The sequence below is a fragment of the Chrysemys picta genome, chromosome 1 (assembly GCF_011386835.1).
Source record: "Chrysemys picta bellii isolate R12L10 chromosome 1, ASM1138683v2, whole genome shotgun sequence".
Taxonomy (NCBI): Eukaryota; Metazoa; Chordata; order Testudines; family Emydidae; genus Chrysemys; species Chrysemys picta.
The window spans coordinates 170,085,322-170,108,029 of NC_088791.1; the positions used below are offsets into that span (position 1 = coordinate 170,085,322).

A 22,708-nucleotide genomic window follows, 5' to 3' on the forward strand; every position below is an offset into this window, starting at 1 on the left:
AACCATGAACATATGAGGAAGCTTAAAAAACAAAACAAAAAAAAACACGTCATATCCGTGTGGCTGTCAGTTTATTCTGGTTCTCAAGCTGCTTTGAGAGGTTTATTAATATAAAACACTGAGATCACAACTGCTTCCACCCCCACCTTACACCTTTCAATTTTCTTACTTAGAAGCAAACAATTTCCTTTAAAAACAAGGGGAAGGAATTACTCAGTTTTCAGTCAAACGTGACAATAAGCGTGAATGTAGCACTAGTGAATGCGCCAAATTGATAGGCATGGGGACTGAAGCCTCCTATCTTATCCCCAGACCAAGTACAGCATGGACAGTGGCAACACAAGCTTCTCCCACCTTGCCTACTGATGTGCCTCCTCACCTCTGTCCAGAGGGAATTTTCTCTAAGGAAACAATCTTTCTGGCCCACTTAACCCTGACCTCTTTATTTAGGAGGCTAACAAGGCAAGAAGTGGTTAGATACCCTTGTGACGGGTTTCCCCCTGGGGTGCCACCTGGAACTGGAGTATCCCTCAGCCCTCTGACCCACCAGCCTGGGCTCCCTCTCTCACTGTGCTGGAGTGACAAGCTGCAGACCTGCTCCCGGTCCTACATTTCCAGCACTCACACAGGTAGGGACACACCCAAATGCAGTTACATGCAGGCTCTCTGACCAGCAACTGCACAATCCAACAATAGAGAGGCTATCGCTAAGATAAACCCCAGCTCAACAGGCATGCACCCCAGAGCTGTACCGTCCTGCTCTGGTCAAAACCCCGACCAGTATGAATTTATTATCCAATTCGCCTCCCCATCAATGTGGAGAGGAAATGCAACAACCCCTGAGCCAAGATTCCCAACCACTTCACTCCAAACTCACTGGTTTAGATTAAAACATTAAATAAGTTTATTCATTACATAAAGATAGATTTAAGTGATTATAAGTGACAGCAACCAGATCAAAGCAGATTACTTAGTAAATAAACAAAAACGCAAACTAAGCCTAAGATACTAGAAAGATACAATCTAAATTAGCAAATTCTCACCCTGGCGGATGATACAAGCAGGCTGCAGATTCTTAAGACACAAGCAACACTTACTTTGCAGCTTGGAATCCCCAGGTTTTCATACACCAGCTAGAAATCCCTTTAGCCTGGGTCCAGCACTTCCCCCAGTTCAGTCTTTTTTTCCTCAAGTGTTTTCAGGAGTCGTCCTGTGTGGGGAGTGAAGAACCACAGATGTCACTCCCTGCCTTATATAGCTTTAACATATGGCAGGAACCCTTTTGTCCCAAACTCAATTTGGAAAAACAATGTCATCCCAAGATGGAGTCCAGAGTCATGTGGCCTAGTCACATGCCCTTGTATACCTTGATGAGTCATAGCAGCCATTACTTACAGGCTGTCTGGAATGTTTACAGGAAGGTTAAGTTCTTCCAGGGTCCATTGTCTTTGCTGACGGGCCATCAGAACTGTCTGGCTTCTTCGTTGTTGTATCAGAAAGGCTAGTTGTGGGTGTCACCCAGAGTAAGCAGGATTGAAATATAGATACATAGTCAATATTTCTAACTTTAGATAAAAAAATTATACTTGCATACAAATAGGATAATCCTATTCAGCAAATCATAACGTTTCCAATGACACCTCACATGACCTATCTTGTACAAAATGTAGCATAATTATGCAATAATCAAATCATAATATGACTGTGAAGAATATGGGGTTCAGTGTCAAACCATTTATACCACCTTAGAAATGTTATAGATAATAGCAGACACTTGTCCTTCTCCCAAGAATTGCATTGAGTTTAGCCAAACTCATTTCATGTAGCCACTGAATGGATCTGAAGTAATGACCTAAAAGTGAGAGAGTGATTCATTTTAAAAAATTAAGTAAATTAACCAATAAAAAAAATTCTACAAGAAACTGGAGCAGGTCAGATCTTGTGATGCAGTGAGGCTTAGGCCTTTTCTGTGAGCAATTTACACCATTTTAACAAAAGTCTGTTTTCAAAGTGATGTTCGTTAAACTGTTTCAGGCTTCTTGATGGACACAATTCAATTGGTTTACAACTGGCATATAAGCAACGTAACATAATTTGATAAATGATATAAGCCAGTCGTAAACCACTTTAAGTGTCTGCATCAGGTTAAATAAAATTACTTTAAAACATATTTTCATTAAACCAGTGCTAGTGTTGTGCATACACCACCTTTAGTGAATCCAGGACATCTGTGGCATGTGAGATGTTAAAATACTGAAATAAGCCCTCAGGTGATCAGCAAAGAATTTCTGAGAAAAATGGGTTTGTGCTCTCTATCTTTCTGTGATGAAAAGAGGATTGAAAGCTCTTTAAGAGGTGGGGTTTTTCTGTTTGTTCTTTACAGTAGTAATAGTACCCAGAAGGGCAAGTCTGGCTTTGCTGGAAGATTTGTTTGGGGTATCAGATGTATACTGGGAATCTTCTCACATCTCAATTGAAAGAGTTGGGGATGTTCAATCTCTAACAAAGGTCTTTTTCCCAAGTGTGTGTTAGTAAGTGTTGATAAAAACAAGCAGACTACCACATTCTAACAGTCTGACTAAAACTCTTTTCCTCTTATTAATTCCTCTACTCAGGCTCTTGTGATGTCATAATTCCACTAGTTCTTCAGTCCCCCTTGAGTCTGCTAGGGCAGAAAAGAACCTGAATTTCTAATGTGTTTAAAAGAAGAAAAAGAAAGGTTTGGAAAAAACACAATCTTTCATGTCTCTTTTATACAACAGAAAGTGGGAAAAGAGACACGCCCATTTCCGCCCCCTCCCCTTTGAAGGTCATTATTAAGGGAGTTTAACTATAATGTAAGGCCTAAAATTTGATTTGCCTTTCATTGTCATTTAAAGTTCCAGTAGTGCATATGGGGTAAAACAATGGAATGTGAGAGCTGGAAATGTACTGTACATGTCTCAGTATAAATACTCCTGAAAGTATATTAATCTCTTCTTTGGGGCAGGAACCACATCTACTTTTTTGGGTTTTGTATAGCACCTGGCACAGTGGGGTCCTAATCCTGACCAGTACACTATGGTAATATGAATACAGTAACTCACATAATGAAAGGTTTCAGAGTAGCAGCCGTGTTAGTCTGTATCCGCAAAAAGAAGAACAGGAGGACTTGTGGCACCTTAGAGACTAACAAATTTATTAGAGCATAAGCTTTCGTGGACTACAGCCCACTTCTTCGGATGCATATAGAATGGAACATATATTGAGGAGATATATATACACACATACAGAGAGCATAAACAGGTGGGAGTTGTCTTACCACCTCTGAGAGGCCAATTAATTAAGAGAAAAAAAACTTTTGAAGTGATAATCAAGCTAGCCCAGTACAGACAGACAGTTAGATAACAAGTGTGAGAATACTTACAAGGGGAGATAGATTCAATGTTTGTAATGGCTCAACCATTCCCAGTCCTTATTCAAACCGGAGTTGATTGTGTCTAGTTTGCATATCAATTCTAGCTCAGCAGTTTCTCGTTGGAGTCTGTTTTTGAAAACTGCTGAGCTAGAATTGATATGCAAACTAGACACAATCAACTCCGGTTTGAATAAGGACTGGGAATGGTTGAGCCATTACAAACATTGAATCTATCTCCCCTTGTAAGTATTCTCACACTTGTTATCTAACTGTCTGTCTGTACTGGGCTAGCTTGATTATCACTTCAAAAGTTTTTTTTCTCTTAATTAATTGGCCTCTCAGAGGTGGTAAGACAACTCCCACCTGTTTATGCTCTCTGTATGTGTGTATATATATCTCCTCAATATATGTTCCATTCTATATGCATCCGAAGAAGTGGGCTGTAGTCCACGAAAGCTTATGCTCTAATAAATTTGTTAGTCTCTAAGGTGCCACAAGTCCTCCTGTTCTTCTTTTTACAGTAACTCACTTAGTCTTTCCGGTTAATGTTGTTTCATTGCGTTGCTGATCAATTAGGGAACATGCTTGTTTAAAGTTGTGCAATGCTCCCTTCTAACGTCATTTGGCAGCTGCCTGCTTTGTCTACTGCAGGAGGAGCAGCCCGTTGCAGCTAGCTGGTGGGGGCTTGGAACCAGGGTGGACCGACAGCCCCCTATCAGCTCCCTGCTCCCTTAAGTTCCCTGTGCAGCAGCTGCCGGCAGTTCAGCTGTGTCCCTCCCCCCACTGCCATGTGCGGCTCCTGCCCTCTGCCTTGGAGCTGCTCCCCGAGACTCCTGCTTGCTGGGGGGGGGGGGGAAGGAAGAGAGGGCCTAATGTCAGGGTGTCCCCCTCCCCCCCTGCTCCTGCACCCCACTTACCCCATCTTCCATAGAGCAAGGGGGACAGACCAGGATGGAGGGAGCTTGCAGCAGCTGCCTATCAGCAAGCTGATCTAATTAACAAGGCAGTGTACTTAAGGGAAATGCGCATTTTTCCCTCCATTCCTGCTGCCTTGTGTAGAGAGAGAGTTAACCCTTGAGGGCTCAGCCAATTGCTAGTTCATCATTTAGCAATAAGGGAAATATCCCATCCTCTGACTCCTCCACCTCAATCAAGCTTCACAATCATCATCACTGTGCACCAGATTAAATTGTTTGTTTAAAACTTATACTGTGTGTGTGTGTATACATATATATGATATAGTCTTTTGTCTGGTGAAAACGATTTCCCTGGAACCTAACCCCCTCATTTACATTAATTCTTATGGAGAAATTGGATTTGCTTAACATTGTTTCGCTTAAAGTCGCATTTTTCAGGAACATAACTACAATGTTAAGTGAGGAGTTACTGTACTAAATAATAACTGAGTTCTTGGGGTGGGGGGACTGTCTACAGGACAGGTGGAATTTTAAGTCTCTAAGACTGTATTCACGTCAGCAGATTTCCAAGTATAAAGTGACCCTATATGTGAGCATATAGGATCTCTTCCTTTCTTTTGGCAGTGGCTGTGTTAGCCTTTTTAACCCCACTAAAACTTACTAGAATTGGTACTACCAGTTCAACTCCATTGTTGTGGGAGCACAATTGTAGACAGAGGTCCACGCAGCCCCTGCCATTTTAAACATGTTATGTAGCTCTGCTCAGAGCAGAGACCATGAAGATCCTTCCATTTCAGAGCATGCCCATATGTTGCTGGGAGCCTTCTGGTATCTCTGACTAGCTCTCAACCAGCTAGCATGAGTATGTGGACATGAGCAGGGAATCACACCCCTCGCTCGTAGCGTAGATGTAGCCTGAGCAGGACCTTAGGGTTGAGGGAAGAACTTTTCAGGACAGTTTGAGTCACAGCTTTTTGTGTCAAGTGAACTGCCTCTGGAAATCGATACAGGATAGTCTGCAGCTTGGTGACTAATTAGTGACTTTGAGTGATCGTCTCCTTAGAGAAGGCAGTGTGTGCCAGTGCTTCAAGCTGCAGCAGGGGCAAATGGCTGGAGACTATTAATTATTTAATATGTGGCAGGTGGGTATCACACCAACAGTTTTAACAGCACTTCCCCAACAAACAATGGCAACTGTGAAGTGCGAGTAGAAATAGCAGTGACTGGCCACAGTAGTACAGATCGCAGCAGCAGAGGCACTGCTGAGTACATACCCCGCCGCCGTTTCAAGTACTGTCTGCTACTTTGGCTGCACTGTCATTTATACTTGCACGAGCTCTTGTGTGCGCAGGCAGGGGAATCACACCCCTAGCTCGTAGTGTAGACATAGCCTCAGTCAGTACAGACTGAGGCTGGGAACAAGCATCCTAATATGCTCTCCATCTTGTATACATTAGGTTTCAGCCATAGATCTTGGACTTAACTGGCATCTGTAAAGCTTGTAAGCTTAGTGCAGTAGTTGGGAAGGGGAAACCGAGGCACAGAGTAGTTACAACTTAACCAAGGTCCTATAGAGCAGGGATTCTCAAACTGGGGGTCATGATCCCTCAAGGAATCATGAGGTTATGATGTGGGGGGTCGCCTCCACCCCAAATCCCACTTCGCCTCCAGCATTTATAATGGTGTTAAATAAAAATTAAGTGTTTTTAATGTATAAGTGGGGGGTTGCACTCCAAGGCTTGCTGTGTGAAAGGGGTCACCAGGACAAATGTTTGAGAACCACTGCTATAGAGAGTCAACAACAGAGCTGGGAATGAAACACAAGAGTCCTGAATCTCCCAAAACATTAAGCACTCTCAGGGCTTGAAACATTTACCAGCTGTATGTTAACCAGAGTGCCAACTACCAGCAAGAGACCAGTGCACAAGATGGAGGTGTGGGGGGCATAGGCAAGGGGCAGTGCCCTGGCAAGCAGCTGGGATTCCCATTAGTGTGCCTTCCCTGAGTACTCCTTAGGAGACCCACCACAGTGCGGTTTGACTAGTTTGACTTTTTAATCTGGGAAGTGTCTAATACATTTGACACTTCCAGGCACCTCTGACAGAGCGCGGTCTGGTTGCTATCATCAGTTAAAACTCCAATCTTTTGATGCTGTGAGCTTTCTCAAGAAGCAGTAATGGACTGAAATGTTTGATGCTTGTCAGTTTCACTGTTGACCCCAGGGTTCTGGATAGCATATCTGAAGCTGACAGAATTCTGGTCCTTTTGCGCTCTGATGCAACTTTGAAATGAGCAGCAGCAGAAGCAACTGGAATTGTCTGCAGACTTAGGAAGATGATATTGCATCAGTGACATACGGTTTGTATTCTGAAGGCTTTAAAAAAAAGGAAAAAAAAGAAAAAAGCTTGGATTTTGCAGAAGCTGACAGTATTGTTAGAGCTACTCCACTCACCATATAAATCTTTCTATTTGCCTGTATGTGAGTGGCATCACTTTAATAACATTTTTACTAATACATTAAATTAATAAGTACTCTCACCTGTGACTGATTTTAAGAGTTTTTCTAATCTTGAATGTGTTTTTAGCACTTTTGAAATATATATGGCAGGTACTAGGAGGCAAGCTCCAGAGGGTATCTATCCTGCATCCGAACAGGTCTGCATGCATGCTGGCTCTCCAGGTCCATTCTGCAAGTGACTGAAGCATTTGGCTTTTGCATCTAATTCAATAATATATAAAGCTTTAACTCTCATGCATATGAGCACCTCTCCTGCTGACCCTTTGGGATGGCCATCTTTGCAAGGGGCTTTGTATCTTTCCCCAGTGCTGCTGCCTTCATCAGGGCACTCGTTTCCTTTGGTGAGCGGGAGACCAGGGAGGAAGGGACAAATGGATGGACGAGTGACAAATGCTAGAACAGCAGAGTCAATATTTTTCTAAAATTGATGCAGCACTTGAGTATAACAACATATTGTGGAAGAACTCAGTTGGGTTATCTGTGGCTAAAGCAAGCATCAGTATGGGTTCACTTAAATTCAGTGAAGAGCTGGATGCTGGATAAGAATGAAGTGTTTCTTATGTTAAATATTTGTACTCTGTCCCCCTCCCCCAATAACAGCTGCCAGGCTACTCCAGCATCCCTGGGTCTGGTGAGGACTTCACTATAGGCGTGTTCCACTGATTTGGCAAGAACTCGCTGAAGAGAGCATTTAAGAATTTTTTCTGGCTCCTCATAAAAAATAAATAAAACTTGAAACACATTAGTGGCCCCTGGCTAAGCTTTGAGCTTGCTGTTGAGGGGGCTGTCATCCAATATGACCTTCTCAAGAGTTACTTCTTTACAGGCAGTGACAAAACAGATTGTTTCACATGCCTGTCTCAGTCATTCCAAACCCCTGTGACTGAGATCCATCTATTTTCCCATCAGACAACCATCCCATTGTTTGCAATCTTTAACCAATTCATGAAGGGAGCAGCTTCTTTCCTTAGTCTTCTAAATTAAGAAATTAATACCAGTACGTCTGCGAAACATTTGACAAAACATCAGAATTGGTGGGGCTTAAACCTTGTGGGCTGTACCCTTTGCAAAGAAAACAAGTTGATGGTGGAAGCCTATTCCTTGGGATTATATCCAATTAGCTCAGGAAAGGTCGGAATGAAAGTCACACCTCAGAGAGAGACAGGAGTATTCTTTGGAACAGCCAGGGTACTATACATGAAGGCTGCTCAGTATGCTCTCAACAACCTATCCGTTAAAAAAATCAACCAGCTGTGAACTGCAAACTAGCTGACTGTCAGAATGCAGCAAGATTAGGGTTTTCAAGTACTGAGCATTTTGTATGTCGGAAAACGAGTGTGAAGAACTTCACCAAGAGTATCAGTTGGTCAGGGAAGGTGAAATCCTGGAAGAACAACAGAAAGAAGCTCATGAAAATATATTTGTCCAGATGGACATCACCTGGTTACATCTGCTGACACTAGTTTGGTCTGGGGCAGTTATTTGAGAATCTGTGTCAGATTGCTGTATTTATCCTAATTCTTTAATGCAGTAGCGCAGCATGTGTTCGTTACGATTGAGAAAGCCAAAACTCCATTCTGAGAAAGCCACGGAGTTATCTATGACTTTTCCCTTTGATCATTGCAGTGAAGTTTGCTCAAAGCAACAATTTTGAGCTGCCAAAATCGGCACCGAAGGAATACAAAAAAAGAAAACCCTCCAACAAGCACTGATCTTGCCATTCAGAAAATGGTATGTTGCACTGTTCATGGAATCCTAGGTTACAAACCATTTTTAAGGTTTAAACAAAACTATTAGTGGAAGTAAAATATTTTCTAAACGCCCAGGACATTTGTGTGTTTCAGTTTTAAAGATTTTTGCCATCACCTTCACCTGACCCTCCCTTAGCTGCCATTTGAAAGACAAGCAGGTTCAGGTTCAGCTCTCTTCTTCTCTCCCCTCCCCCGGCCTGGCAGAACTCCAGCATGTTAACTCTCCCTACCGAGGAAGCTTAAGACCTCTGCATGCCTACTGACTGCCTGGGTCCAGGGGAAGTTGGTGTCCAGCTGCTTTGCTTGAGCTCCGTTGATGCTGGTTGTTGCTCGCTCCCCAGTCTTTGCCAAAGACGTAGCAGCGCATAGTAAATTCCAAAGGACTCTAGTTTTGTGTGAACAATAGGAAAGTAGTTTTGTGATGCGGCTTGTGGAGGCAGTGTGGGTCAGTGGCTAGGACCTTGAATTTTGACACTGAAGACGTGGGTTCACTTCCCAGCTCTGACACTGACCTGTGTAGTGACATTTGGCAAGCGCCTTCCCCTTTTTTGTGTTTGTTTCCCTCTCATCTTTTTTGTCTCTTGTCAAATTACAACGAAACACTTAGGTGCAGCCTCGATATCTGTTCAGCACCAAACATGATCTCAGTTGGAGTCTAGGGTGCTGCTGTAATACAAATAATCAGTAATAATCATGCTCACAAAAATCGTATCCCAAGCTTGGCTCTCCCTTAAGTTTTTGAGGCCTAATTGCTGCTGGCCATATAGATTCATAGGTTGTTAAGGCCAAAAGGAACCATTAGATCATCTTGTCCAGTGTTTCTCAAATGATGGTTGTGACCCCCAAGGGCTCACGTAAGGCAATAAGGGGTGGCAGGTTGTGAAACGTTGACAATTTTATTATTGAATAAAACATAAGAATCTCGCTCCCCCACTCCCTGCATACCCTTATCCTTCAAGGTCAAGCATTCTCGCAACCCCTTGAAATGCGCACACAAATTATATAGGCTTAGCATTGTTATTCCTGGGATAGTTTTTACTTTTGCAAATGTAAGGGGGTTGCAAAAAATGTTTGCTGCAAATAAGGGGTTGTCAGCCTGAAAAGCTCAAGAAGCCCTGATCTAGTCTGACCTCCTATATAACATGAGACCTAGAATCTCATCTAGTTATTCCTTTATTGAAGCCATGCCTAAGAGCTGTATATTAATAATTATTCCTACAGAGCACAAATGCAAAATGTGAAGCACAAAGGACTCTTTTTAAGGAGTTTTGGAAAGAGGGCTTACATGAAAAGCAGGTCTCTTCCTTTATTCTGGAGGAGAAACCATCTTTCCATAATGCAGTCAGCATGAGAGATCATTATAACTCTTCTGGTAGCAAACCCTTCCCTTGACATTCAGCCTACTGTTTTGCTTGGCTAATTTAATCCTATCATACCTCTTCTAGGATTTGTTCTTGATGCTCTGTATGCCATTGTCATGCACCTTTCCCTTCTAAAAGACGGGTGTATGCATCCTGGCTGTAGGTTGGCTTCCATGATGTCCCTGCTGCAGAGGGTCTAGTTCACAGTTCAGTGCAGCTCAGAGGGGTTAAGTCAGTGGTTCTCAAACTTTTGTACTGGTGACCCCTTTCACACAGCAAGCCTCTGAGTGCGACCCCCCTTATAAATTAAAAACACTTTTTTATATGTTTAACACCATTATAAATGCTGGAGGCAAAGCAGGGTTTGGGGGTGGAGGCTGACAGCTCACGACCGCCCAGGTAATATCCTTATGACCCCCTGAGGGGTCCCAACCCCCAGTTTGAGAACCCCAGGGTTAAGTGAATTTTACTTACACGCCCCTACCTCTGCCATTGCCCCTTCCGTAGGATTGTGTCCCCAGGGATGGGTACACACCCTTCCTTTGACAATCTCTCCTTGCCAGGCAGATCTTATCATTTGGATGCTTCTGCTTCAGGGTTAATTCCTCAAATGTTTCTGTTTATTTTTGCTTGGCCAGCAAGAGATGATTCAGAGATTCCTCTGCCAATCCACATTCTCCCTTCGCCATGGCCCCTTCCCCAGATTCGTTTCTTGGGTCACTTGAACTGCTGTGCCCAACTTAGCAGCCTTAATAACCAGACACACTCTTTTTGTGCCCTTGGCATGGGCACAGAAGGAAGGAAGAGTTTTTTGTTTTGCCCTTTCCCCCTCTAGGAGACTCCTTGTGGAATAATAGCTTCCTAAACTGTGAAGAGGAGAGTGAGATGCTGCTGTGTTAAGTGAACTGGAAAAGCTCTGGCTGCTGTCGAGCATAAACGTTGCTTTTGACCCCATGCCTCCCAGCACCTGCTGCACTACATGTCGGAGGCAGTCAAGGGAAGTAGGGCAAAGCTTTGAATGCAGCCATTGCTCATCAGTGGGAGAAACCTCCCAGGAGCGCGTGCATGGCTCTGTGTTGTCAGGGCATTAGGGCGCTGGGTGGTCACACTAATAGAGGAGAAGCCAGAGTATGAGCCATATGCCGCTCATGGGGCACCCAGTTGGCTTGTCAAGTGATGGTAGTGTGGAAGTAGAGGTGTGCAGATGCAGCTGATCAATTGCAAGTTTATATCTGGTGGAAACTTAAACAAGTAGCTCCTGCCAGTCTATCAAGGAAGATGTTAGGGCTTTATGGGTTTATTTCCATATTAAAAACGCTTACACACAGCCCTGGGGCTTTGCATAAGTTGCCTATATGGTCCCTGAGTATCTCTGCTGTATAGCAATGGGCGTTCTGCTGGGATTACTAACCCTGCTCCAGAAGGGGGCACTGGCTTTATCTAAACTTCTCTGGGAAGGTGTGCCTGCCATTCATGGATGTGGGAGAGAGAAGTGCCAACTATAAACTCTTCTTCCCTTTGTCTGTGTGGTCTGTTTAGATTGAAAGTTCTTTAAGGTAGGGACTGCTCCTTACTGTGTGTGTATATATGGTGCCTGGCACGGGCCCAGTAGGACTCTGGTTTTAGTTGGGGCCCCTAGGTGCCAGTGAGAATTTTGTTGGTTGCTTATTATTTCTCCACTGTCCTTGCTGAAAGCTCTCCTAGTCTAATATGTCAATAGATTGTAAAAAGGTGTATCCACATTCCATCCACCCAAATGTTGGCAGGAATAGCAACGTGTTCTGACCTGCTGGTGGCAGGTGAGCATCTGCTGTGTCACAGCATTGCACCGTTAACAGGTGAGTGCACAGCTCATGTTGGGCCTATCTTCAGCAAAGAACCTTCTGATTTCTTGAGCTGGATCAGACTGTTCAGTGCAATCTCCTGTTGAATCCCCTGAGTGTAAGAAACAGTCTGGGACAAGCATGTGGATCAGGTAGAGTGCGTGACTAAGGGATTGTGCATCATGTGAGGAGGAGTGCAGGCCTTGAGTCAAAGGCTGACCTAATTTTCCATTTAAAAAAATGTCACTGACTTATCCTTTCCTCCCCTCTTTTTTCCTGTTTCCCTCCCTGCTGGCTATATGAACTCATGCAATTGCTTTGATGCATTTCTATTGAGGTAAACATTCCAAACAGTCATTAATGCACAAACAAGGATGCTATAGTAATCTGAGGATTTAGCACTACTGCTGTGAAACAACTGTCATGCTGTCTCACTTAACTCTTCAATCCCCATTGCCCCTTGCCAGAAATTGAATAGGTAATGCCCTACCCTTTAAATAAAAAACAAACAAACGGCAGCATTATTTTACTATTGCCATGGAACGCTGCAGTAACATTATTGTAAGTGGTTCCCCAATAGTGGAGTCCTTTTTTGCCATAATGAAGGAATTGGTAATGACGCCATAATTCAGCTGTTTCAGTTAGAGCCAAGGTTTAAACCTTCCTTGCTAGGAATGAAAACAAAGTTTTTGACCATCACCAAAATTACACCACTTGCACTTAGAATACAAGTTGAACTTTTTGTGAGAGTTTGAAGTGAATCTATTGAGTATTTGTGAGGGTGGGGTATTCTTTTGTTTTGTTTTAAAAGCAGCATCTTTTTCCATTCAGACTTCTAAGAACTGTTTTCTAACACTCTTCTGGCTCTATGCAAAATCTCATGCATAAGGTTGGGCTGCCTTAGCACCCCTGCGCAATGGGGCTGGCAATCTCACAGGCTGGATTGAGAGCCCTGATGGGCTGGATCTGGCCCACAGGCCGTAGTTTGCCCTCCCCCGGATTATGGGGTTCTGAAGTGTAAGCGAAGTTGGGACCTCATGTTGCATATGAAGACAATTTTACTTTAGTTCATCAGAAATGGAACAGGAAAAGAAAGCGTTGTTCCTATCTTTTTTAGTTGGGCAGTACTTTTAAAAACAAAACAAAAAAATCAGTCCAGGTGCATGTCCCTGTAGAATGTTCTGCTCAATCTTGTCCACGCTCAGTGGTGACCTCTAGGGAGTTTATCACATTCTCCATGTAAGCAGCTGTGTTTTCTCCATTGCTGTAGGCAGTGTGTATGTCTTTTGATTGATTAGGGAGGGGGAGCAGTAGTTTTGTCTGCTGTGCTGTAGCTGGTATAGATTGACGCAAACAACTAATTACCAGAAACAAGGGCTGAGAGGATTACAATGCTAATCTAGGTATCTCTCTTTCCTCACTGTCCCTCCTCCATGTACGCAAGTCTTTGGATACTGTGTAGAATGGAAATCAATACCATGGATGTATGGATTGTGTCTGAGAAAGGCAGGAGCAGGCAGCTCCTTTTACAATCGCTGTGTCTGATGCCTGCTGCTTACTTTGAGGTACTTCAAATGCCAGAGCCCTGTCTCCTCTGAACGTCTCTGCCTCGGGGGGGGGCGGGGGGAGGTAGCTCAGTGGTTTGAGCATTGGCCTGCTAAACCCAGGGTTGTGAGTTCAATCCTTGAGGGGGCCATTCAGGGATCTGGGGCAAAAATCTATTAGGGAGGGTACTTGGTCCTGCTGTGAAGGCAGGGGACTGGACTCGATGACCTTTCAAGGTCCCTTTCAGTTCTATGAGATAAACCTATCTCCATATAATTATAAGGCAGCTGCAACATCCCTCATGGCTCTCATTTTAGAGTGGTGAGGGCTGATGAAGTCCATTAAGGCAAACTGTAAAGCTAGCTTCAGAGCAGAGGTAAGCATGGATTTCTGCACAGAATGACCCGAGGAATAGTGTCCTTCCAATTATTTTCATACTACTGCAAACTCTTCTGGTATCAGTGACGTCACAGAGTGTTGCATTGTGGGACATCTCTGGTGGTCACAGAAGGGTGAGCAGTTTTCAGGGGCTAAGAACTAAATGTTAAATCTTTGTGCCAGTTGTATTATGCTGTGGTTAATAAGGTGACTCAGCCTGTCTGTGCCCTCTAAATTGGTGTTTGGATTACAGTTCATCTTGAACAGCTTGGCTGTGTCTTGCTAGCACAGCCTGAGAGATCAGGGAGGAGGTTAGTAAATCTGAGATGGGATTGCTGTGAGGCAGCAAGATGTAATGGGCCAGATGGGAACTGAACTCACATTAATTCCCCAGTATTCCTCAGGCAGAGAGTGGTTTCCAAGGAGTAGGGAAGAAGGGTTATGTTTTGGCTAAATAGTCCTTGCTTAGCACTTGGCAAACTCAGACCCATCCATGCTATACAGAATATGCAGCCATGGACCTGGGATCCTAGAGTACATACCACTTTTACACTGTTTTTGTCAAAGGTCTTGAAGATTAGTAAAAACCTTAAGTAATTATGTTGCAGAAGACAGGAGGTGATGGTGGTTGTCAGTTTATTTGTATTACTATAGTGCCCATAGACCCCCAACTGAGATCAGGCCCCGAATGTGCTAGGCACTGCAGGCACACAGTAAAGAGAGGGTCCCTGCCCTGGATAGCAAAGTGTGGGAGGGAAAATGGCATTGCAGAGAGGTGAAGTGAGTTGCCCACAGTCACCCACAGGAAATATGGGTTCGATACCTGGTTCTGCCTCCGACCTGCCTCCAAGTCCAGTGTCTTATCCACCAACCCACGCTGCTTCTAGAGTTGCATTATCCTCATTTTACAGAGGGGGAAGTTGAGGTTTATTGATTTGCCTAAATCCACAAAATGTTGGTGAATTCCCGGTTTCCCTCTGGTGTGCAGATCACATGGTCACACCTCCTTTTGTAGATGACTTATCTTTTGTGGAGTCCCGAGAGAAGAATGGCCATTCTGGTGGCCACAGCTCCATCAGTACTGAGCCAATATCTCAGCATGGGACGAAGGGAGCTGCTGCAGATGGGGTTGGTAGCAAAATACATGATATTCTTCCCTTCTTGTGATTAAGCACAGGCAGGAGAGCCAGGAACTCGTATGTAATCCCAGTTCTGCCACTAACTTGTTGTGAGACCTTAAACTAGTCTCTTAACCTCTCTGTGGCTCAGTTTCCCAGCTGTGAAACAGGGTTAATGTTTTATCCCACAGAGGGCTAATATTTACCCTTCTGTGGAGGGTTTAGATGCTTTTGTGAATGGAGTTTGTTTCCAGGATTTATTGGGAAGAAATGGATATTTTTATCCAAATGCAAGAGAAGCTAAAACATTTGTCTCGGCAGCACTCCTCATCTTCAAAGTAGGGCAGAAGGGCTTTACCAGAATCTCTTGCCTAGACACAATTCTTGCAGAAATCTTGACACCACCTAGTGGCGGCTCCTATTATTACACTGGTTCAAAAAACTTTTCCATAATATGGACCGTCTTTGAGAGTGCCTCAGGGACCATCTCCCTTCCTAGCCGTGATTTATATACCTCCTGATGTCAACTACTGGCATGGAAAATATTAGGGAGCCCTGTATTTTTAGCTGTCTTGCTTTTTTTTTTTTTTTTAATAAAAAAAAAATTGACGCTGTCTACTCTAGCAATTCCAAGCATCTTTTGGCTCCAGGGTGGCAGTAGGAGATCTCAATCAGTTTGATTAATCTCTCTGTCCGTGTTCCTTTGTACGCACTTCTCTGCTGCCTAGCCCCTCTTTCCTCTCTCGCCTGGTCCTTGTCCTCCCCCCTGTGCACATGATTTTCTGCTGCCTTTCTCTCCTGGGCATGCTGCCCAGCCACCTGGTCTTTTATTCTCCCTGCTCCCCTTAATATGCTGCCCAGCTGCCTTGTCGCTGTGTCCTGACTTCATTCCCTCACCACTGTTCCTCACTGCATCATTCTTGTTGGAATCAGGTCCATTGCTGTTCTGACCCATTCCTGCTGGATTAAAATGGCCACTCTTTAGCAAACAGCTCTGTTGGCCAGATTTGTAAGGCATGTCTTTAATGCAAAGTTAACCCAGGCTTTTCCTCTGCTGTTGTCCTAGCTCCCATCCTGTCCACACACACAAACTTCTGACCTGAACTGGTGGTGCTTTAAACCCAGATTAGCCGTCCTGTTTGGAGTAGAGGCTAAAGCCCCAGTGAGGTTTTCACTGGGGCTAGTAACTTGCCCACTTGGCTGTGAAGACACAGGCTAAAGCATTTAAGTGCTGATAGTCCTCCACAAGTCTTCCCCCCCTCCCCCATGTGCCTAGAACAGTGGTTCCCAAACTTTAACAGCCCGCGAACCCCTTTCACTAAATTGTGAAATCTCGTGAACCCCCTCCTAAAAATGAATATTTTCAGGGATTTAAGTTTAAATTTCCTCAGTGTGATGGATGCCCCAACTGCCGGCCCTGCTCTTCCTGGGGCTTGGGCTGGGGTTCGGGCTGCCGGCTCCCCCGCTGACGGGGGCAGAGCTCGGGCTGCCAGCCCCTACTGCCCAGCCCCGCTCTTCCTGGGGCTCGGGCTGCCAGCCCCGTGTGGAGCGCTGGGGTTCGGGCTGCCGGCTCCCCCACTGGCGGGGATCAGGGCTCAGGCTGCCAGCCCTAACTGCCCGGCCCCGCTCTCCCTGGGGCTCGGGCTGCCAGGCCCCCCACTGACGGGGGGCAGGATTCGGGCTGCCAGCCCCAACTGCCCAGTCCTGCTCTCCCTGGGGCTCGGGCTGCCAGCCCTGCATAGGGAGCGCTGGGGTTCGGGCTGCTGGCTCCCCTGCTGACCACCGGGACTCAGGCTGCCAGCCCCAACTACCCGGCCCCGCTCTCCCTGGGGATTGGGGTGTCTGCCCTGCAACCGGGTCCCACCTGCTGTCTCCAATACCCAGGGTCCTCTGTCCGCCATTAGTGATTTTTTTCTGGCGAACCCCCTGTAATGTTCTGCGAACCCCCAGGGGTTCGCGAACCCCAGTTTTGGAACCACTGGCCTAGAAGAACAGGCAGGGTCTCCCATAATTCACTGGGAAAGGATCAGAGCAGTTCAGCTTAACTATAGCACAAAGAACCATGGAATGTGCCCCCAGAAGTCCTAGCAACACACACAGGTGAGCACAGCACTAGTGAGGAAACGGTAACTCAGATCTGGCTTTATAGTGTGGCTGCTCACATCTAGGGTAGGCTAATCTGGGGGCTGATCACTCAAGCTAACTCTGCAGCAGTAACATGCCCTTGTCCATTCTGCTGGACAAGTAAAACTACCTCTGACTTCTTTGGACACCACCAAGCATGTTCTATCAAACCTGGGCACGGAAACTGGCTTAAAATAAGTTTCTTTTTGAAACGTGCCCTCTGAGTGTGATGTCAGGCTCAAAGTGACTTTCAAAAGTCACATTGTAGAAGAGTTCCCTATTTATTATTCTCTCTGTTGCTTGCAAGTCTAATTTGCTTTTTTAAAATTAGTTAAGTGATCACTTTTTGCCGTGTACACTCTCATCGTTGATAAATATTCTGAACTTCAAAGCGATCTGAGGATCCAGACGATGTCTGAGGCACAATAAACTCGAGCCCACTCTGTCAGGTTAACACATATTCAAGTGAATAACATCCATAATATGTCATTAGTGGCTCTCCAAGACTTGGCATAGAACTATAGAAAGGTGGGGCTGTAAGGGATCTCAGGAGGTCATCTAGTCCATTCCTCCATGCTGAGGCAGGACCCCCAAATATACCTAGTCCATCGCTGATAGGTGTTTGTCTAACCATTTGCCATAAATGACCGAAACAAAATTAGATCACCCTCAGAACATCAAAAACCCCATTTCCCCGTGCATTTGACTTCTCTCAAAGGTCCACCTCTGCAGGAGCCTACATAAATTCTGTAAAGGATGGTGATGCTTACACTTAATTATATGACACTTAAGTGTGCAGTTGTGAGCATAAGTGGCACACTGTGTGTGCAAATCTGTAACTGCATGCAATAGTGGCTTAATAAACAAAGGACGTGCCTAGAAGTGCCCTGTATTGTCCTTTCCCCACTGATGTTGAATGCAACAGTAGCTTCAAGTGTGGTTACTAATATAAAAGCTATAGTTTAGCATCCGTCTTTTTTACACACCACCTGTTTTTTTTCAGTTGGAGATCTGCTGTAGTGTATGGGGAGAGCATGACCCAAACTTTATAGACCCAGCCCATGCACCCTAACTGAGTGTAATCTGGCTCACTTCGTGGAATGAGTGACTCCTGTATGTTAGGACCTGCAGTGGCTTTCACTAACCCATAGTCCACACTGCAAATTTATGTCAGTATAAGTACGTCACTTAGGAATGTGGAAAATCCCCGCCCCTGAGCAACACAGTTATACCGACCTAATCCCTCATGTAGACAGCGCTGTGTGAATGGGAGGGCTTCTTCCATCAACATAGCTACTGCTTCCTGGGGAGGTATGCTGATGGCATCTGCGTAGCTAGTGTCTTCTCTAAGCAGCTGCGTCATAAGTGTAGACAAGTCCTCATAGGCAGGGAGTGGAATAGCAGTGTATTTAGCTGGTCAGGATTGAGGTGCATTGGCAAAGCTGTGTGGGGACTCAAGAATGTCGTAATGGGGGGTATGCAGAGCCCTCGAAGCTCAGTGATGGACGTGTTATAAATATGGAGATACATAGATAAAGGAAGGACTCAGGAAGGCGATAACATGAGGTACTGCAGTGGTCACAGTTAGCGGAGAGGTGTCCTGTGCTTTTTTCTCCAAACCATTTCCACTCCTTGATCTGTATCCCATGGAGGCCAGTGTAGCAAAGCTATCCTCCTTTGAGGCAGCACAGCAGGAAGGAGACTTGAGCAAGATGACAATCAGATTTAATTTATTTAATAATATAAAACAGTTACAAGAGAGCCCCAGGACTGCAGGGCGGAGATGAGGAACTGAGCTGCTCTGGAAATTTATTCAGATGGGTTTTAAATGAGAAATTTAAATCTCATCAGGAAAGAGTGGTGAATAAGTTAGTTGCTGCTTGTCATGGCCATTGCTGAGCCTAAAGGCAAAGGCAAGGGGAAACCGACTAGTCCACTCTCAGACACCGGGGTAGGACAGGACTTGAAAAATCTGTCTGACACCTACTACCTAGTAGGCAGTGTGTAAGAAAATAAGGGGGGGGGGGGGGAAGAGGGTCAGCATTGCTGCTGCTATCCAGAGGCAGTGACCTGGTAAGAAATTCCTCCCTCTCCCCCCGGCTTGTGGGGACTCTATTTTCATAAGTCTCTGGTCGGTAAATAGTTGATGACTGTGAAAGCACCTCCCCTCTCCCTGCTGGATAGGAGAAGTTCTCTATCCCTCACTTTCTCCACCTCCTTGCTAATCCCTCCCCTTTCTCATTATTTGAGTCCTCACCCATGAATAACTTCAGTGTCTGACTCCTTGCAACTCACAGTATCGGCTGTGGAACTGGCCAGAGACATGTTAATTTCACTCTGCTGGTACTTATCAAAGCTATGAGCAGCAGCAGAGTCACTGGTGCTGCCAGTCTGTAGGCTCCAGAAGATAACTCTGTTACCACTCTACCTTTTGTTCATCTTTGGTACTTTGCTTTTTCAGACAGTCTAGAAACCTTTCCCTTTTTAAAACAGGATTGTATCAACTTGAAATAGTCTGTTTCTAAAAAATGAATTCAAAGGTAGATGTAAGTACTAATACAGTACCCCTGTGTTGCCCTACATGTTTTTGTGCTTTTCAGTCTGGCATTAGTGCACCTTCAAATCCAGTGGTCTTCTCCTATCTCCCTCCCCAACCCATCCTTCAGCATAAAGGGAAGGGAGGGCCAGGGGAGGTGTGGGAGAAATTCTGTTGTTAAGTAGCCAGAAGATGTGGATTCTGGGCAAACAGATTTTTCTCTTTCAAGTGTTGGACTCTTTGCATGTTTTGTTAATTATCTTTCCCTCTCCCTGGTTCTCCCTGTGTTTCCCTTTCATGGCTAATCTTTGTTGTAGAAATAGACAGTGGGGAAATAACTCCTATTTCTTAATGGGATACATGGCATTTATTTTCTGTCCATTTGCTAAATCAACTTGACATGTGTCTAATAGCCTTATTGCCAATTCCCTGATGTCTGTCTGTCCGAGGAGGACATAGGCAATTGACTATTGTGTAGTTGCACTGTTCCCTCAAAGGAGCCAGCTTCCTCTAAATGCAGTTACGCCATTTTGCTGAGAGAGTTAAAATGCGGACAGACACAAACAAGGGAGAGAAGAATTGTCTCCTGACCTTTTTTAAGAGGGAAAATTGAAAGATCTTAAATATGTCTACTTGGCCAAACAATGACTTACAGGGGGCAAAGGCCCTAGCAATGACGTATAAGTATTTTGAAGGATGGGAATGCCAAGGAGAGCGGGGGGAGTGATTATTAAGGGTGGTCCAGAGGTGTATGACAAGGAGTGAAGGCATGGAATTAAGAGGACAACGTAGGCTGCATCTGATAAGTGTCCTTGACAGTAAGTAGGATCTATTAAGCTACACAACAGTAACCCAAGGGAAGTGATAGAAGGCCCTGTATGGTAGCTTGGGGGCATTTAGCAGTAGACTAAACGAAGCACCAGAAAATATGCTGTTGGTAACAATCTGCACGGGCTGAGGGCTTTGGGGAGGACTAGATGTGGCCTAATAGGGTTTTCCATCTCTAATGTCTATGAGTCACTGGAACTGTAAATAGAAACCTTCTTCCCAGTGCTCCTTTAAAGAATCCAGCCTTTAGTAGCTCCTTTGCTTCAGAGGTTTCTTAATGCCGCTACTGCTAAAAAATTATTTTTTCTCATATCCCTGTCTTCATTCTCTTTATTGCAGTTATTCCAGACTCCTTGCGGGTGACCTCACTTCCACAGACACTAAACAAAGTGGAGCGTGACTCTCTGGAGCTGAAATGTGAGGTGTCTAAGAGTACAGCCCAACACAGTCACCTCTCCATCTCCTGGTACCGCCAGAAAGTGGGTGAGCCTCCAGTGGAAGTGATCTCCCTGAGTCGCGACTTCGTCCTGCGGGCGGGCAGCACCTACGCGCAGAGGCAGGCCACCGGCGATGTCCGCCTAGACAAGGTGGGAGAGACCACCTCCAAGCTCACGGTCTACAACCTCCAGCCATCGGACCAGGGCGAGTTCTACTGCGAGGCAGCTGAGTGGATCCAGGACCCTGACAAGTCCTGGTACGCCATGACCCGCAAGCGCTCCGAGGGCACCACCATCAACATCCAAGCCACTGGTCGGTATCTGCAGGGTTTTCTTTCTCTTGGACAGGTATCAAGAGGAGCAGTGGGTGCTGCAATAAGGGAGAGCGCGGGGAATGTGTGAGAGCTCCACTTACAAGAGACTTCCCAGGTATTGAGCAGGCCAATGGGTGACTAGCTCTGCCTGCCTTGCCTCGCTGCCTGTGTGTGCTGCTATCAGGCAAGTTTGGTTTGGCTACAGAAGAGTCTCCTTAGGAAAGTCATGAAAGCCCTCTTACTAGAGTCATTCTTAACACTAGACAGGTGAAAGCCATGAATGTTGTGGGCCTTGGCTATCTCAAAATCCAGCTCTCTCCCTGTGCTTTGTCACAGTGTTTATAATCATCTGAAGTGATTTCGTTAACAGTTTCCTGGGTGGAACCTCAGATGACCAGTGGCAGGACATTCTCAAGAGGGTCACCAGAACAGCTTTATTGTTGGTAGGAGGGACAGATGTCACTAGATGTGCTGTAATAGTGATCCATTCCCTTTCACCCATTCCCAGCTTCTGGCAAACAGAGGCCTCCAAAAACAGGCCTCCTATCACGCTACATTTCCTACTGCAAGTGGCTAATCTCTTTGGCCTGTGTCCTTGGAGTGTCCAGAGACCTCCCCCCTCCCCAGGAGTGCACTCCTCTCACTAGTGAGGCTTGGGCTCTGCACCAGTGTTCCCTTCTGCAGGATTTCTCAATTATAGAACATCCTAGGGTTGCCAGGTGTTCGGTTTTCGACCGGAACGTCCGGTCAAAAAGGGACCCTGGTGGCTCCGGTCAGCATTGCTGACCGGGCCGTTAAAAGTCTGGTCGGTGGCACGGCGGAGCTAAGACAGGCTCCCTGCCTGCCCTGGTCCTGTGCAGCTCCCGGAAGCAGCAGCATGTTCCCCCTCCGGCTCCTAGGCGTAGGGGCAGCCAGGGGGCTATGCGTGCTGGACTCACCCCAAGCACCAGCTCTGCACCTCCCATTGGCTGGGAACCTCAGCCAATGGGAGCTGTGGGGATAGCGCCTGTGGATGGGGTAGTGTGCAGAGCCGCCTTGCCACACCTCTGCATAGGAGCCAGAGGGGGGACATGCTGCTGCTTCCGGGAGCTGCCTGAGGTAAGCGTCACCCAGAGCCTGCACCCCCTCCTGTGCCCCAATCCCCTCCCCCCTGCCCTGATCCCAGTTTCTGAAAAACAGAACTAGTACTCACTTCAAAGGGGTGTCTGTACAGTTTTATATAAGGGATCAGGGTTATTGAGAGAGTATGTTTTGGAGTCATTCTTCTGACCATAACAACACTTATAATATAAAAACGGTGAGAAGAAATGAGCTATTCCTCCTCTCCCCTCTTCTGGTTTGACTGTGATTGCAGCTTTTGCACACCAGCAGCTGGCTGCTTTTCCTCCTGAGAGTGAGATGAACTGTGTTCTCCCAGGCAGCAATTGCATGCACTGTACACTCTGCTTAAGTACTGTGTTAACTGTATGTTAATGGCAGAGATAACAGGGAGGATTGCAGGGACATGAAAGCAGGGGGTCATGTGGGTTGGGGGTGGCTGAGAAGTGGGTTAAAATGAAGCATGGAAGTGTCCTGCCACCCAGTCTGGCTCTTGGGTGAGGGTCACCTTCACAGGTGCAGTGCTGCTGTGACGCTGCTGCGCATTGGTCTGTCTCTCTCCA

General features: G+C 45.6%; 1 protein-coding gene across 4 annotated transcripts in view; it reads left to right on the top strand.

The window, feature by feature from the left end:
* The window catches only part of IGSF3 (immunoglobulin superfamily member 3), a 164,184-nt gene that overhangs the window by 81,998 nt on the left and 59,478 nt on the right, over positions 1–22,708 (top strand). For all 4 annotated transcript variants that reach the window (XM_005310171.4, XM_065589576.1, XM_065589578.1 and 1 more), the window contains one exon: positions 20,636–21,046. In XM_005310171.4, coding sequence (XP_005310228.2) covers positions 20,636–21,046 — 411 coding nt within the window. The remainder of the gene's footprint in view (positions 1–20,635; positions 21,047–22,708) is intronic.